This window comes from Somniosus microcephalus, chromosome 23 (assembly GCF_052327205.1).
Source record: "Somniosus microcephalus isolate GS21.2 chromosome 23, FLI_Smic_1.0, whole genome shotgun sequence".
Lineage (NCBI taxonomy): Eukaryota > Metazoa > Chordata > Chondrichthyes > Squaliformes > Somniosidae > Somniosus > Somniosus microcephalus.
In genome coordinates this window covers 37,251,279-37,267,736 of record NC_141009.1, presented here as the reverse complement: position 1 = coordinate 37,267,736, position 16,458 = coordinate 37,251,279, and the positions used below count along the sequence as shown (strand labels likewise).

Sequence of the window (16,458 nt, the reverse complement as noted above, 5' to 3'; positions counted from 1 at the left end):
CTAGGCTTGTATCCGTTGGAGTTTAGAAGAATAAGAGGTGACTTGATTGAAACATACAAGATCCTGAGGGGTCTGGACAGGGTGGATGTGGAGAGGATGTTTCCTCTTTTGGGAGAATCTAGAACTAGGGGTCACTGTTTAAAAATAAGGGGTCACCCATTTAAGACAGAGATGAGGAGAATTTTTTTCTCACAGAGGGTCGTGAGTCTTTGGAACTCTCTTCCTCAGAGGGTGGTGGAAGCGGAGTCTTTGTATATTTTTAAGGTAGAGGTAGATAGATTCTTGGTAAGCAAGGCGGTGAAAAGTTATCGGGGGAGGCGGGAATGTGGAGTAATCAGCTCAGCCAAGATTTTATTGAATGGCGGCGCAGGCTCGAAGGGCCAAGTGGCCTACTCCTGCTCCTAATTCGTATGTTCGTATGTATTTAGCATTGAAACATAGAAACATAGAAGATAGGAGCAGGAGTAGGCCATTCGGCCCTTCGAGCCCGCTCCGCCATTCAACGAGATCATGGCTGATCATCCAAACCCTAGCACCCGGTCCCTACACCGACAGCCATCCCACCCAAGCCCTATCCCCATAACCCCACCTATTTAATCCCCCCTAACACTACGGGCCAATTTTTTTATCATGGCCAATCAACCTAACCCGCACATCTTTGGACTGTGGGAGGAAACCGGAGCACCCGGAGGAAACCCACGCAAACACGGGGAGAATGTGCAAACTCCACACAGACAGTCACCCGAGGCCGGATTTGAACCCGGGTCCCTGGTGCTGTGAGGCAACAGTGCTAACCACTATGCCACCATTGCCTGTAACATGCACAGATCCATAGGGCAAGGTGGTGGGCAAGACACCAGATGCCAGGCATCTAGCAGTGTTACTTGAAGCTGGGAAGGGACGTTCCCTCCAAAATCACATCCTTTACAGTGGTAAAGTGCCTAGCAACCACTTTCTTTCTTCTTTTGTTGGCTAGGCCGAGACTGGAACCCCATACCATACCATTCAATGGCACAGCCTGTTCATACTTTGACACACTGCTATTGGGGCACCTAATCCAGTAATTTGTAGAATGACGCTCCGCTACTTGCTTTTCACAGCAAACAAAATGTGGAATGTCAAGTGCAAAAGTACACCTGCTCATGGAGCATTTTCATTAATCTGAACCCGATATTTTACCGCTTAATAACAGCATGAAGCACAGTGTCTGCAAACAATGATAAAAAATAAGGTTCATAAGAATTTCTTTGCACAGTTTAGTTTGGAATGATTAAGATTATACATATTTTGGCTCAGAAATTCGGGTCTCCATGGGTGAGTACGCATGGGGTACTCACCCGTAAGCCCAATGGAAGTGCCGGTTTCGTGCATGCACTGTGCATTCGTGGGAAACCGGCACTTCCATTCCCCTGAAAGAAGGGGTTACGAGGTGGAACATGTGCACGGGAGAGGCAGCGCGTGCGCATTGAACTTACGTTTTTTTCCCCAGTTTTCTCCGGGAAGGTAAGTCTCCAGAAGTTAGACATGTAAAAAGCAGTCGCAAGGCCTGCTTTTAACAAGGTAAGTGGTGAATTAATTAAAATTAAAACATTTTTCCCACAGGTTTATTATTTTTAAATACTTTAAAGAAAGGTAAGTTTATTTTTAGCCCCGTTAGAAAATGTAATTAATTTTTTCAAAAATTTAAATTGTTTAAAATAGTTATTTCATGTAATTTATAGTTTTTTTAAAAATGTGATGCTTTTTAAAAATTTATTTGAGGTTTTAGTGATGTTTTGGGGCTTATAGCATTTATAGGTTTGACAGCCCTTCCTGTCAAACTTATGAATGAAGCATTCCCTGCTACCATTGGCTCTCCATGGCCCACGTGATCCCAGGGGATGCAGCGAACTAACTGCACCCCTGGGATACGCAAGCACTGCGCGCCGGCAGTTGGAGGGGGCCCAGGATTGCAATTCCACGGGGGCTCACAGCTCAACGGCCGGCGTGCAAGGTAAGTGCAGGTTGGAGACTTGCACCCGCGGGAAGCCTCCGACCCGAATTTCTGGGCCATTAATATAAGCAGTAGGTGTGTTTCTGCACGGTGTGCATTCTAGCATTTTCGCCCCTATATATAAAGGATGCCTGAGGGATGACTCATCAGATTGCAGGCACTCACTGGTAGGTTCTCAACTTATCTGCTTTGCCCCTATTGCTGCCCTTATGAAGAAGACTGAAATACTCAAAACAGGTTCATTTTTCAATTAGAAATCTATAAGCACACGTGAAGCAGAGATAAATCCTCTTATTAAGTTAATTATTCTACCTTTTGAGAGCACCAGCGTTTCTTCCACTGGAAATAAAGCAATTCAAACCACTCACTAACTCTGCAGGAGCCACCATTATTGGCTTTTAAGAGGCCACATCGCTCTTATTGGATCACAGAGGAAACCTGTCGTCTCCTTATAGTTTGTGCATTGTGTTAAGGTCTAAGGCACCCCTACAGAACTTGGTTACAGCAAGTACAAAGCACAACTGGAGAATGATGGGGCTTTCTAACATGTGCTAATAAGTTGAGATGTGCACAGCATTTTGCGCTCTAAGTACCTAGCCAAGGAAAATCTTACGTGCTTAAAAAAGGATGAAAGAACCACATCAGCGCTTGAACTTATTAAAATGCGAAACATTCTGCCTCCATTTGCAATGAGCCGTTCCCCAGTGTAAATTCCTCATTTGCATTTCAATAGTCCTACATATGTTGTGCAGTGGTTGATGTAGACTACATGTATTATGTAGGAAGTTGAAGAAAACAATTGCACCGACCGGCTCAAAGGACTAAATATTGCATCGCATAGGAAAGAAGCTCGAAATCAAGTCAGGTACTATTAATGCTTAACGGTTTAACACGGTGTTAAGGAAATTCAAACCTACCAGAAAAGAACAAAGGAAAATGAAAGACACAAAGTAGAAATAGGCAAAATCATTTCCACATTCATCTCGGTCTATGCCTGATCGAGGATCACATGGGCTTTTGCTCAGACATGCCAGCATAATTTCATGCCAGGCTTCTCCAGTGGCACTCCTGCAAGTAAAAGATGTGTGAAGTACCATTAATATAATTCTATTCTTTTTATCTCCTTACAAACACTGACTTTCATCAGGTACAGACACAGTTGAACACATCATTTTTATCAAATGAGCAACATGATAGCAATTAATTCTCATCCACCTTTATGAAATAAAATTAATTACAGCTGTGGATATTCATATCACACTTTAGGAAGGATGTCAAGACCGTGGAGAGGGTACAGAGGAGGTTTACCAGGATGATACCAGTGATAAGGGACTTTAGTTATGGGGAGAGATGGGAGAAGCTGGGATTATTCTCCTTAGAGCAGAGAAGGTTAAGGGGAGACCTAATAGAGGCATTCAAAATTATGAGGGGTTTTGATCGAGCAAGAAGGGAGAAACTGTTTCCTCTGGCAAGTGGGTTGGTAACCAACGGTCACAGATTTTAAAAAGTTGGCAAAAGAGCTAAAGGGGAAATTAGGAGAATTTTTTTCTCAGAGGATTGTTAAGATCTGGAATGCACTGCCTGAAAGGGTGATGGTAGCAGATTCCATAGGAACTTTCAAAAGGTAACTGGACATGTACTTGAAGAGGATTAATTAGCAGGGTTATAGGGAAAAAGCTGGGGTGTGGGCCTCAATTGGACAGCTCTTTCAAAGAGCCAGCACAGGCACGATGGGCCGAATGACTTTCTTCTAAGAACATAAGAAATAGGAGCAGGAGTAGGCCAATCAGCCCCTCGAGCCTGCTCCGCCATTCAATAAGATCATGGCTGATCTGATCCTAACCGCCAATCCACTATCATAGAACCATCTCCTGAATCTAACAGAATTAGACACACGAAATAGGAGCAGGATCAGGCTACACGGCCCCTGGGCCCGCTCCGCTACCCACAGGGCCATGACCGATCCGAACCTAGACTCATGTCCAAATTCCTGCCCGCTCCCCGTAACCCTTAATTCCCTTTACTTCTAGGAAACTGTCTATTTCTGTTTTAAATTTATGTAATGATGTAGCTTCTACAGCTTTTTGGGGCAGCATATTCCATGGACCTACCACCCTCTGAGTGAAGTAGTTCTTCCTCATCTCAGTTTTGAAAGAGCAGCCCCTTATTCTAAGACTATGCCCCCTAGTTCTAGTTTCACCCATCATCGGGAACATCTTCCCCGCATCCACCCGATCCAACCCCTTCACAATCTTATATGTTTCAATAAGATCGCCTCTCATTCTTCTGCGCTGTAAGATTCAATGATCCCATGTTTGTGAACAAATAGATATAAAAGTTACTCAGTGGCATTCAAAGAGTTCACTGCTGTATGGCTACATTTTCTCATTGAAGGTTAAAGTAGTCATTCTCTCTGTGCTGAGGCAGCTGATCTTAGCTAGGGCAGCAGTTAAAGAGCTACAATTGGCTTCAGTTACAATTGGGATAAAACTGGGATATTTCATCCAAGGCTCCCTACTCCTGATTGCTATCCGGTGATGCCTGCTGGAAAATGGATGCTGTGTGACGGCTGACTTGGGCCCAGCTGTAATGGGCTCCACAGCCAAAGAGACGACCAAAAACTCATGACCTCAACTCACACATTTAGAACGAGCACTTTGGAGGGTTGCCTGTGGTCATGGAACTTGTACCTCAACATGAGTTGGTACCTTTAGCACTGTGTGGCGGGGGCACTACCAACCTGCCCCCGCCACACAGTGCTGCCCCCCGATGATCAAAATCCACGACAAGGCCTTGGACAACGTGGACCACTTTCCATACCTTGGGAGCCTACTGTCAACAAGGGCAGACGTCGACGATGAAGTCCAACACCGCCTTCAGTGTGCCAGTGCAGCCTTCGGTCGCCTGAGGAAGAGAGTGTTCGAAGACCAGGACCTCAAACCCGGCACTAAGCTCATGGTCTACAGGGCAGCAGTGATACCTGCCCTGCTGTATGCCTCAGAGACATGGACCATGTACAGCAGGCACCTCAAAGCACTGGCGAGGTACCACCAACGCTGCCTCCGCAAGATCCTGCAAATCCATTGGTAGGATAGGCGCACCAACGTCAGTGTTCTTGCTCAGGCCAACATCCCCAGCATTGAAGCTCTGACCACGCTCAATCAGCTCCGATGGACGGGTCACATTGTCCGCATGCCCGATACGAGACTCCGAAAACAAGCGCTCTACTCGGAGCTCCTGCACGGCAAGAGAGCCCCAGGTGGGCAGAGGAAACGCTTCACGACACCCTCAAATTCTCCTTGAAAAAGTGTAACATCCCCACCAACACCTGGGAATCCCTGGCCCAAGACCGCACAAAGTGGAGGAGAAGCATCCGGGAAGGCACCGAACACCTCGAGTCTCTTCGCCGGGAGCAAGCAGAAGCCAAGCGCAGGCAGTGCAAGGAGCGCACGTCAACCCAAGCACCCCACACACCCGCCCCTTCAACCACCGTCTGCCCCACCTGTGACAGAGACTGTAGGTCCCGCATTGGACTAATCAGTCCCCTCGAGCTCGTTTTTAATGTGGAAGCAAGTCATCCTCGGTTCCGAGGGACTGCCTAAGAAGAAGAAGGTACCTTTAGAAGAGGAGGCAGAAAACTGGCAAGAAAATGACTGTAAGATGCTATGTTAAGGATGGCCTGTAAAGCCATTATGAAACCAAACCATTGGGGATTGGGACACCAATGTTTCAGACACACCAGATAGTGGCAGGCAGCACCTGCCTGCAACTCCATTGGTAAAATATCCAACTGTAAATATAGGATTGTAGGAGACGCACAATAACTGGTATTTGGAACCTGAGGCAAAATGTTTTTTTTTCATTTTCCCAAACCTACAGAGAATATTAATAGAGCCCATGAGTAACAATTAGAAAGGTTGCAGCTTCTATTACTTTTCATATTGGGACATCTCAGAGGATTATGGTTAGGTAATGAAATGTATTTCAGAGTTGTGCGAGGGCAGAGTTTTCAGCTGGAGAGCACTATTTAAAGATCTGGCAGATCGGCCTCTTCCACGGAATAAGGACGAGCTAAATAATATGTTTTGGACAACCATAAATTCAAGTGGAAGGTTTCATTCCTCCCTTCTCGCCTCCTGTCAGATCTAGCACCAAGTCTCAGTTCAATTATGCCTGTCTTTCTGCTGCCTCATAAATATTCTACCGACTCTATCTGGTGCCTTGATCAGTCTGAAGCCGCCCGAGCCATCATTACTTTTCCTTGTAACTTCTCTGAATCCACTATTTGAACTGCTAAATGCAACTTTGTTGGAAGGAAGCATCAACTGCTGTCTTCCTGTCCATCCAGCATCCAATCCATTGGGGCCCCTGCCAAAGCTATCTCTCTTAACTCTTGTGAATCCCTACCTCACACTTCAATCCTGATAGTACAGCTGCTAGCTCTTCTAAAGACAAAAAAATGACCTTCTGTGTTCACTTTCTTCTTCCAATTTGAATCTCAGTAATCTTTGTCGAGGACCTCCTTACACTGCTTCATTCTATTTAACCATTTTGACCAACATCAGGTGTTATCCACAGTAGATTTGTCATAGCCTCTGCTCTCTGGACTCCAATAAGAGCGTTGATTTTGATGGCATTAACATAGAAGATAGGAGCAGGAGTAGGCCATTTGGCCCTTCGAGCCTGCTCCGCCATTCAACGAGATCATGGCTGATCATCCAAACCCTAGCACCCGGTCCCTACACCGACAACCATCCCACCCAAGCCCTATCCCCGTAACCCCGCGTATTTAATCCCCCCCTAACACTAAGGGTCAATTTTTATCATGGCCAATCAACCTAACCCGCACATCTTTGGACTGTGGGAGGAAACCGGAGCACCCGGAGAAAACCCACGCAAACACGGGGAGAATGTGCAAACTCCACACAGTCACCCGAGGCCGGATTTGAACCCGGGTCCCTGGCGCTGTGAGGCAACAGTGCTAACCACTATGCCACCGTGCTCCATTCTCCCACCTTTCTGAAGATCTGCATCTCTGACTTGCCCTTATCTTACACAATCTCTTCAACCTCTTTCTCCCAACTTAACCTTTGCTTTTCCCTCGTTCACGTTCACACCTCTAAAGTGACCGTCGTTAACCTAACTATCACCTTTTGTTTTTACATTGGCATTTCTAAAGTTATTGAAGTTATTGTTAACTCACAAGATATCCATCACCTTGAAAGCTCTGGCCTAATCCACAACCCGCAGCAGAGTTTTCAGCACAGCCATTCCAATGGTGATCCTGTTGCCAGTGTCATAAACACCTAGAACTGTGCTCTTGAATACTTCAGTGAAACACCTCCAAAGCCTTTGACAGGGTGTGCACTTCTAACCAAATTAGCATCAAATGGTCTCCCACTAAAGATATGTAATTGGCAATCTAATTTCCTCCCAAATCATTCTTCTGTGCAACAATTAATGGCTTATCCTCTGACAGTTACTCCATTAATTTAGGGATTCCTTTTCTCCCAGTCTGTTACTTCTTTGAACCACTGGCTCCTACACACCATCCAACCCGTCCACTCTTTTACTTCCGTGCTCTCGCAGTGCAATGCCTGAACATTATATCGTATCTCCTCCATAGCCTTCAATGGGTCAATTGAAATCATGTTTCTTTCAGCTCTTCAAAGATATAATTTCTTCACGACTCTCGCAAGTCAAACTAACAGCTACCAATTTTGACTCTTGTTTGCCAGATGATGCCATTGACTTCACTATCTCCTTTGACTGAAAATATGCCATCCTGCACTCTCTCTCGCTCCTCACTACATCCTAATGTGTTGAAATCAAGACTCAGTGTGGTCTTCTGCTCGAACACATTCTTTACCACAAGCTCAAAACCGTGGAACTCTTGTCTCCCTCAGTGTTTCTTTCCTCTTGCACACTTTTAAATTCCGAAACACCACTTCTTGATTTTCCTTGTGTCTTTTAATCTCATCAGCCTTGGTGACGTTCTGCACTCTGGGCCTTGATAATTCACCTTGGATTCTCAATTTAAAAAAATTGAAGCAAGCAAGCTATGTTCTATGTAATAGTTATTACATTTACTATAATAAAATAATGTTCAATGCTTTCAGATGTTGAAATCAATGGCCTGGAATGACCTGGATTGAGAGCAGTTCTGAGGACATTCCAGGCCTATGTTATTGGAACAATTTATTTGAGGCAGTCCCTGAGCTAGTTATGTCACAAGTTATGGCTACAGTGGCAAATGTTATTGTTCTGGACTTATTACATGCAGATAGCACCCTCTAGTGGTAGTTAGTGTATAGCAGTGTTAGTGTATAGCATTAGGTTATTTGACCTTGTTCCTGTTTGACCCGGAAGTAGTATTCCAGTTATAAAGAAAGCTACATGAGGGATTCTCAATCCTGTTCCATCTCTTCTCATACGCTAGGCAAGACGTAATGTCTGTGAGTATCTTTGTTTAATAACATGAGAACAACCTTGTCAGTGTAGTATTTTGACAATACTTTGTCTATAAGAAGTTAGTAGTTGTTAGTTACCGAGGTTTAGCTTCAGTGCTAGTCATACAATTAGTCTATTCTGTTGTTATAATTATGTTTATATCTTATGTAACATCTAATGTACAGTACTCAGTTCTATGTACAAAACATACTTTGTCTTTGTTTACAGTTTCACAAATTTGTTCAAGGAAAGCTTAAACAGCAAACCCGCATCTCGAGGAATTATTTGAATGAGTGTTTAGCTGGCTGGATAACTAGATAGGAGCACGTCTAGCGAGACCAGTACAGTGAAAAGACAGCATTACAGCTAGCTGTGAAGAGAGGAGATTCTCCACGTGGAGCAGCAAGGACTCAGAGTAGGCCATCACGACAGAGCCAGCTTAAGTCTTCACCCTGTACACCACACTTACCTCACATCAACATGTCAGAAGATAATACCGAAAACGCTACTCAGCGAGTAGAAGACCTTAGACAGTTAGATGAAACTGTAGAATGTGACAATCTGTCTATAAGCTCTCGTTGCTACAGGTCGTCAGCTGGTTCTAGATCGCCAGCTGGTTCACGGTCATCAGCCGGCTCACGGTCGTCAGGTGGTTCTAGGGTAAGCATGGCCATCACCAAAGCACTGGCTAAGCTAGAAGCAGCTCAAGCCAGAGCTGCGCATGCCGACAAAGAAATAGAAATAAAAGTTGAACAGGCCTGTCTCCAAGTTGGACGCCAGGCTGAACAGGCCCGTCTCCAAGCCACATTAGACGCTCTACAGGAAGAAAAAGAGATAGATGCTGCATTAGCTGAGGCACAAGTATTCGAGGCAGTTTTAGTGGAAGCTGATCCTGAGACAGCTAACAAACCTTTAATTCCCGTTCCGCGGCAGAGTCGACGACAGCGCACCAGAGATTACGTGAGCGACCAAGCCGACATACAGTTTACGAGAGAGGGATGAAGACCCGCACATCTCTACAGACTCAAGCACTTCATATAACATGCCCCATGTCACCAATCAAGGTCAAAATGGACAGCGTGCCTCAAGTCACAGGATCCTCCCCTGCAAAACAGAGGACACGGTACAGAGGAATGGAGCGCTGAAGAGAGAAAGTCAACAGGAAACCCCCTCTCGTTTCCTTGAGACCCCCAACAGAGCCCCTACTCAAGGCAACCTTGGCACAGGTCCCTGCACCTACGACCTTGCCAAATACCTTGCACGCAGCCAGCTGGTGACTACAGGGTTAACCACGTTCGATGACAGGCCAGAGAATTATTGGGCGTGGAAGTCCTCCTTCCACGGTGCCATATCGGGCTTAGACCTGTTGGCAGGAGAAGAGCTCGACCTCCTTATCAAATGGCTCAGCCCAGAGTCCTCCGGACAGGCACGCAGGATAAAAGCGGTCAATGTGGGACATCCGCTAGCGGGGTTGAAGATGGCTTGGGCGAGGCTGGAAGAAAGCTACGGCTCACCTGGAGCCATTGAAAGGGCTCTCTTTGCCAGGTTGAAGAACTTTCCGAAGTTGACAAATAAGGAACCCCAGAAGCTCCGCGACCTTGGAGATCTGCTGTCGGAACTCGAAGCTGCAAAGCAGGACGGCTACCTACCCGGCCTATCGTACTTAGACACTTCCAGAGGGGTAAGTCCCATTATTGAGAAGCTTCCATTCAATCTGCAGGAGAAGTGGATATCATTCAGGTCAGAGTTCAAGCTAAAGCACAACGTTACCTTCCCTCCATTCTCTGTGTTTGCCAACTTCATCCGTAAAGAAGCCAAAGCCAGGACCAACCCCAGCTTCAACCTCTTCTCCTCCCACACAGCACTTGCCAGGAGAGACAAGTTTGACAGACATGGAAAGACACCAATATCTGTCCACAAAATGCAAGTGTCTTCAACCGAGAACACGAAGGATTAGAAGAAATCTGAGGATATGAGCAAACAATGCCCCATCCATTAAAGAAGTGCAGAGGCTTCAGAGAGATGTCCCTGGAAGACCGCAAACAGTATCTGAAAGAGAACTCTACATGTTTCAAGTGCTGCTCTTCCACGAACCATCTCGCCAAGAACTGCAAGGTAGATGCAAAATGTACAGAATGTGAAAGTGATCGGCACATTTCAGCACTCCACCCAGGCCCAGCTCCTTGGAAGTCAGAGTCGCCTCATCCCGCCTCAGAGCACGGCGGGGAGAGAGAGGGAGCTGCCATCGAAGTGCACCGAGGTGTATGGAGAAGGAGTGAGCGCAAGAGCATGCTCCAAGATATGCCTCGTTAATGTGTACCCTGTAGGACGTCGCCAGGAATCTGAAAAGATGTATGCCATACTAGACGAACAAAGCAATCGTTCTCTAGCAAGATCCGAGTTCTTCGATATCTTCAAGGTCAAAGGAAGTCCGTCGCCTTACACGCTGAAGACGTGTGCTGGATTTTCAGAGACAGCCGGCAGGAGGGCCTGTAGTTATGTTGTTGAGTCAGCCGACGGGAAGATTCGTCTCCCCCTTCCTACACTGATCGAATGTAATCAAGTCCCCGACAACCGTTCTGAGAGTCCCACTCCGAATGCAGCTCATCACCACCGTCATCTGAGACGCATTGCAGACGAGATCCCACCTCTTGATCCAGACACAGACATACTTCTGTTGTTGGGAAGGGACATCCTGAGGGTACATAAGAGAAGGAAACAGATCAATGGTCCACATGACGCCCCTTTCGCCCAAAGGCTAGACCTCGGCTGGGTCGTTGTTGGAGACGTGTGCCTCAGAGGTGCTCACAAGCCATCTCAGGTGAGCACATTCAAGACTTCCATCTTGGAGAATGGTCATCCAAGTTACCTTACCCCATGCAGTAGTCAGATCCGAGTGACAGAGAAGTTCAGTCATACGGCTCAGCCTCAGAACCCCCCAGCGCTGATCTCCGCAGACACCACACAGATGATGCTCACTGGAGAGAACCCGGGTCAGTCAGTCTTCTGTCGCACCGCCAATGACCACAAACTTGCTCCATCGATCGACGACATGAGATTCCTCCAGATTGTGGACAATGAGGTCTCTCGTGACAGCTCTAACAGCTGGGTTGTACCCTTACCCTTCCAGAACCCCAGACGATGGCTGCCGAATAACAGGGAGTATGCCTATAATCGTCTTAACTCACTCCGTCGCACACTAGAGAAGAAGCCAAAGATGAAAGCACACTTCCTAGAGTTTGTCAAGAAAATGCTTGTCAACGATCAGGCAGATATAGCTCCTCCACTCCAGGAAGGCCAAGAGTGTTGGTACCTCCCTTCCTTCGGAGTCTATCACCCCAAAAAGCCGGAACAGATCGCGTGGTGTTTGACTCCAGTGCACCATATCAGGGAGTCTCTCTCAACGACGTACTCCTCACAGGGCCCGATCTCAACAACAGCCTCTTGGGGGTACTCATGAGATTCAGGAAAGAGCCCGTCGCCATCACTGCCGATATCCAGCACATGTTTCACTGCTTTGTGGTGAGAGAAGACCACAGAGACTTCCTCTGCTTCATGTGGTATCGCAACAACGACCCCAACAAAGACATTGTGGACTACAGAATGCGTGTCCATGTCTTCGGGAATAGCCCGTCCCCTGCTGTCGCTATATACGGACTAAGGAGGGCTGCCAAGGAAGAAGATGACGACTTTGGCAATGATGTGAGAGGGTTCATCGAACGAGAGTTCTACGTCGACGATGCACTGAAGTCATTCCCGACCGAAGCAGAGGCCATCAGTACCCTTGGACGAGCTCAGGAACTACTTGCACTATCCAACCTCAGGCTACACAAGATAGCCTCTAACAGACCAGCAGTGATGGAGGCATTCCCCCCTGAAGATCGTGCTAAGGACGTCAAGGATCTAGACCTCTTCACTGATGACCTCTCCCTACAGCGTAGCCTAGGAGTGTCTTGGAACATAGCAACAGACACGTTCACGTTCCAAGCCTTAGATGACAAGAAACCCTTCACACGTAGAGGAGTGCTCTCTACAGTCAACAGCCTATACGACCCACTCGGCTTCTTAGCCCCTGTCATTATACAAGGCAGGTTGCTCCTCAGGGAACTCTCCACACGCGCTGAAGAGTGGGATTCACCCCTCCCTGAAGAGATGGAAGCAGAGTGGGACAGATGGAGAGACTCACTTCAAGACTTACAGGAGATCCGAATATCTTGCTCCTATACGTCCTTCTCTCCCTCAAATGCCCAATTCAAAGAACTTTGTGTCTTTGCAGACGCATCCGCTAAGGCCATTGCAGGTGTGGCTTATCTGAAGGTCACCACTCAAGATGGACAAAGCAAAATCAGCTTTGTCTTTGGTAAGGCCAAGTTGGCACCCCAGCCAGACCTCACCATACCCAGATTGGAACTGTGCGCAGTAGTATTAGCAGTTGAGATTGCAGAGTTCATAGTGGAGGAGATTGATCTGAAGTTCGACAGCAACACGTATTATATAGGCAGCAAAGTGGTGCTAGGATACATCCATAACCAAAGTAGACGGTTCTACGTGTACGTGAACAACAGGGTCCAACGTATTCGACAGTCCACATCCCCCGACCAGTGGAGGTACGTCCCCACAGACCTGAACCCAGCTGACCATGGGTCTAGATCTGTAACAGCGTCCCTTCTCAGCAGCACGACTTGGCTGTCAGGACCTGCTTTTCTTCAGGATCCGTCCCTGCACTCCTCTGAACTCAATGAGTCATTCAACCTCCTCAACCCTGTTTCTGACTCCGAGATATGTCCAGAAGTCACAGCGAACGTTACTCAAATCTCTAAGGACCTGATGAGCACCAAACGCTTCGAGCATTTCTCCAAATGGAACACTCTCATAAAGACAGTAGCACGCCTAACCCACATAGCTCATACCTTCTCCCAGCCTGCACAAGAGAGTAGCTGCCATGGGTGGCACATCTGTCGTAAGAGTCCCTCTGAAGAGGAGCTCAAGAGAGCCAAAATCCTTGCGATGAAGAGCGTCCAACACGAGTGTTACTCAGAAGAGCTGAAGTGCATAGCAGCAGAACGCAACCTACCCCCTCACAGCAGTCTACGGAAGCTGCATCCTATCATCGACACCGACGGACTTCTCAGAGTTGGGGGACGCATATCACAGTCTCAACTAGGAACAAATGCAACCAACCCCATCCTCATTCCAGGTCGTCATCACCTGGCCACTCTGCTTGTGCATCATCATCACGAGGCCGTGAAGCACCAGGGCAGACATTTCACCAAAGGTGCCATCAGAGCAGACGGCCTCTGGTTGGTTGGAGCTAAGAGATGTATCAGCGGCACGCTTTTCAAATGTGTCACCTGCAAGAAACTCCATGGGAAGACGAAGCACCAACAGATGGCAGATCTGCCAGCTGAGCGGGTACAAGTAGCACCACCTTTCACCTATGTAGGTGTAGACGTCTTCGGACCATGGGACGTGGTCTCACGCCGCACCAGAGGAGGACACGCCAATAGCAAAAGGTGGGCGGTGATGTTCTCACGTATGTCCACAAGAGCTGTACACATCAAAGTTATAGAAACAATGAGCGCCTCCGGCTTCATAAACGCTCTGAGAAGGTTTTTCTCAATCAGAGGCCCAGCAAAGCAAATACGCTCGGACTGCGGCACAAACTTTGTTGGCGCTTGCAGAGAGCTGAAAATGGATGGATCCAGTTCCAGCTCAGAGAGTGTGGAGAAGTATCTCCAAGAGCAGAAATGTACCTGGGTATTCAACCCAACTCACTCATCCCACATGGGTGACGCATGGGAGCGCATGATCGGCATTGCCCGCCGCATCCTCGACTGCATGCTTCTCCAAGGTAGATCGTCGTGCCTCACACATGAAGTCTTGACCAAACTGATGGCTGAGGTCACTGCCGTGATGAATGCAAGGCCCCTCATCCCAGTGTCTTCAGACCCGGAATCGCCCCTCATCCTCACTCCGGCCATGCTTTTGACCCAGAAGACAAGTGTTTCCCCATGTCCTCCAGGAGAGTTTGGGGAAAGAGAACTCTTCAAGGAAGAATGGAAACGGGTTCAGAGTCTGGCAGACACGTTTTGGGGCAGGTGGCGACGGGAATACCTCAACACATTGCAGAGCCGACGCAAGTGGCAGGACAAGAGGCCAGGTCTCCAAGAAGGAGATGTTGTCTTGATGAAGGACAGTCAGGCAAAAAGGAATGAATGGCCTATGGCTATCATTGTGAAGTCCCATCCCAGCCAGGACGGGAGAGTGAGAAAGGTGGACTTGAGAGTCGTCAAAGAAGGAACAGCAAAGGTCTTCTCTCGGCCTGTCTCTGAGGTGGTCCTTCTTTTGTCGCCAGAGGACTCCAGTGACAAGTAGAGTTAGGATTATGTGGAGTCGCTAACGACCCCAGATGGGGAGTGTTCTGGACTTATTACATTCAGATAGCACCCTCTAGTGGTAGTTAGTGTATAGCAGTGTTAGTGTATAGCATTAGGTTATTTGACCTTGTTCCTGTTTGACCCGGAAGTAGTATTCCAGGAAGAACCTGCTGAGTTATGAAGAAAGCTACATGAGGGATTCTCAATCCTGTTCCATCTCTTCTCATACGCTAGGCAAGACGCAATGTCTGTGAGTATCTTTGTTTAATAACATGAGAACAACCTTGTCAGTGTTGTATTTTGACAATATTTTGTCTATAAGAAGTTAGTAGTTGTTAGTTACCGAGGTTTAGCTTCAGTGCTAGTTAGTCATACAATTAGGCTATTCTGTTGTTATAAATATGTTTATATCTTATGTAACATCTAATGTATAGTACTCAGTTCTATGTACAAAACATACTTTGGCTTTGTTTACAGTTTCACAAATTTGTTCAAGTAAAGCTTCAAAACAGCAAACCCGCTTCTTGAGGAATTATTTGAATGTTTAGCTGGCTGGATAACTAGATAGGAGCACGTCTAGCGAGACCAGTACAGTTATGTTATCTGTGGATCACTTTTCATATCAAACCTCATCTTCTATCTTGTTTTCTGTTACTTTACCTGAATAAGAGCATTAGGGCCTGTAAGAAGGTCCTGAAATTGTTGTGGCGATTAATTGCACTGTCATCGTCTAGTGCAATGTTGCCAAATACCTTAAAAAGAGAAAACAATTTTTTTTTAAATGTGTGGTATGTTCAGTTTAGTTCTTATTAACAAACAGTTGTTTGGACAGTACTGGATATACCAATAATTTGTAAAAATCTGTAGAAGTGGCTATATTATATAATATAACATGAAAGGATTTTAGAACAATTTGGAAGTGACTTTGAATAATGAAATTGAATCTATTGATTCCACTTTATTATTTGAATCACAAAGTTAAGCTCAAATACAGAACAAATAGTATACAGAACAAGTTATAAATAAGTATAATATAAAACTTAACATGTAAAGATGTAACATCTAATTAAGTCAACAAATACATTTATCAGTACTTGAATGACAAAACATATTTTAATATTCCATGGACACATATATGATTTGTGGAGTGATATATATATGAATCAACGGACGGGAGCTCAGGGTGGTAATATCTGGAGTCTGATCAATACGATGATGGACCATTTCAAGTCAAGAAGGAAAAAGCCAATGTTGCACTGAACCAACAGAATTACAGCCACACAGGTTCAGAATGGGGTATTTTCTTACGGGATGGAACACGTGATAGAAAAATTGAAACATCTCTTTTTGTGATGGACAGGTTTTGCAGACGAAACAGGTTGACTTTATCCAATTGAAATCTAATTTGGGCGTTTGCAACACATACACTCCAAACTGGAATAGTCACTTAAAATCCTGAGTCTAATGTCGCAGTCAGGAAGTTACGCCCGCGCTAAATCATTTGGATGAACATATTTGGGGATTTCTACCTATGTGTTGTGTGGATGAGGTGTTGAACTGAGCCCCATCAGCCTGTTCAGGTGGACCTAAAAGGTCACATGGTATTATTTGAAGAGTTCTGTCAGTGTCCTGGCCAAC

General features: G+C 46.3%; 1 protein-coding gene across 1 annotated transcript in view; it reads right to left on the bottom strand.

Annotated features, from left to right (window-relative positions):
- Positions 1–16,458, bottom strand: part of cacna1ba (calcium channel, voltage-dependent, N type, alpha 1B subunit, a) — an 820,126-nt gene that overhangs the window by 78,133 nt on the left and 725,535 nt on the right. Inside the window, exons 37-38 of the mRNA XM_085965795.1 lie at positions 15,481–15,572; positions 2,911–3,061 (exon numbers count right to left, since the gene is read on the bottom strand). Of these exons, the coding sequence (XP_085821921.1) occupies positions 2,911–3,061; positions 15,481–15,572 (243 nt within the window). The remainder of the gene's footprint in view (positions 1–2,910; positions 3,062–15,480; positions 15,573–16,458) is intronic.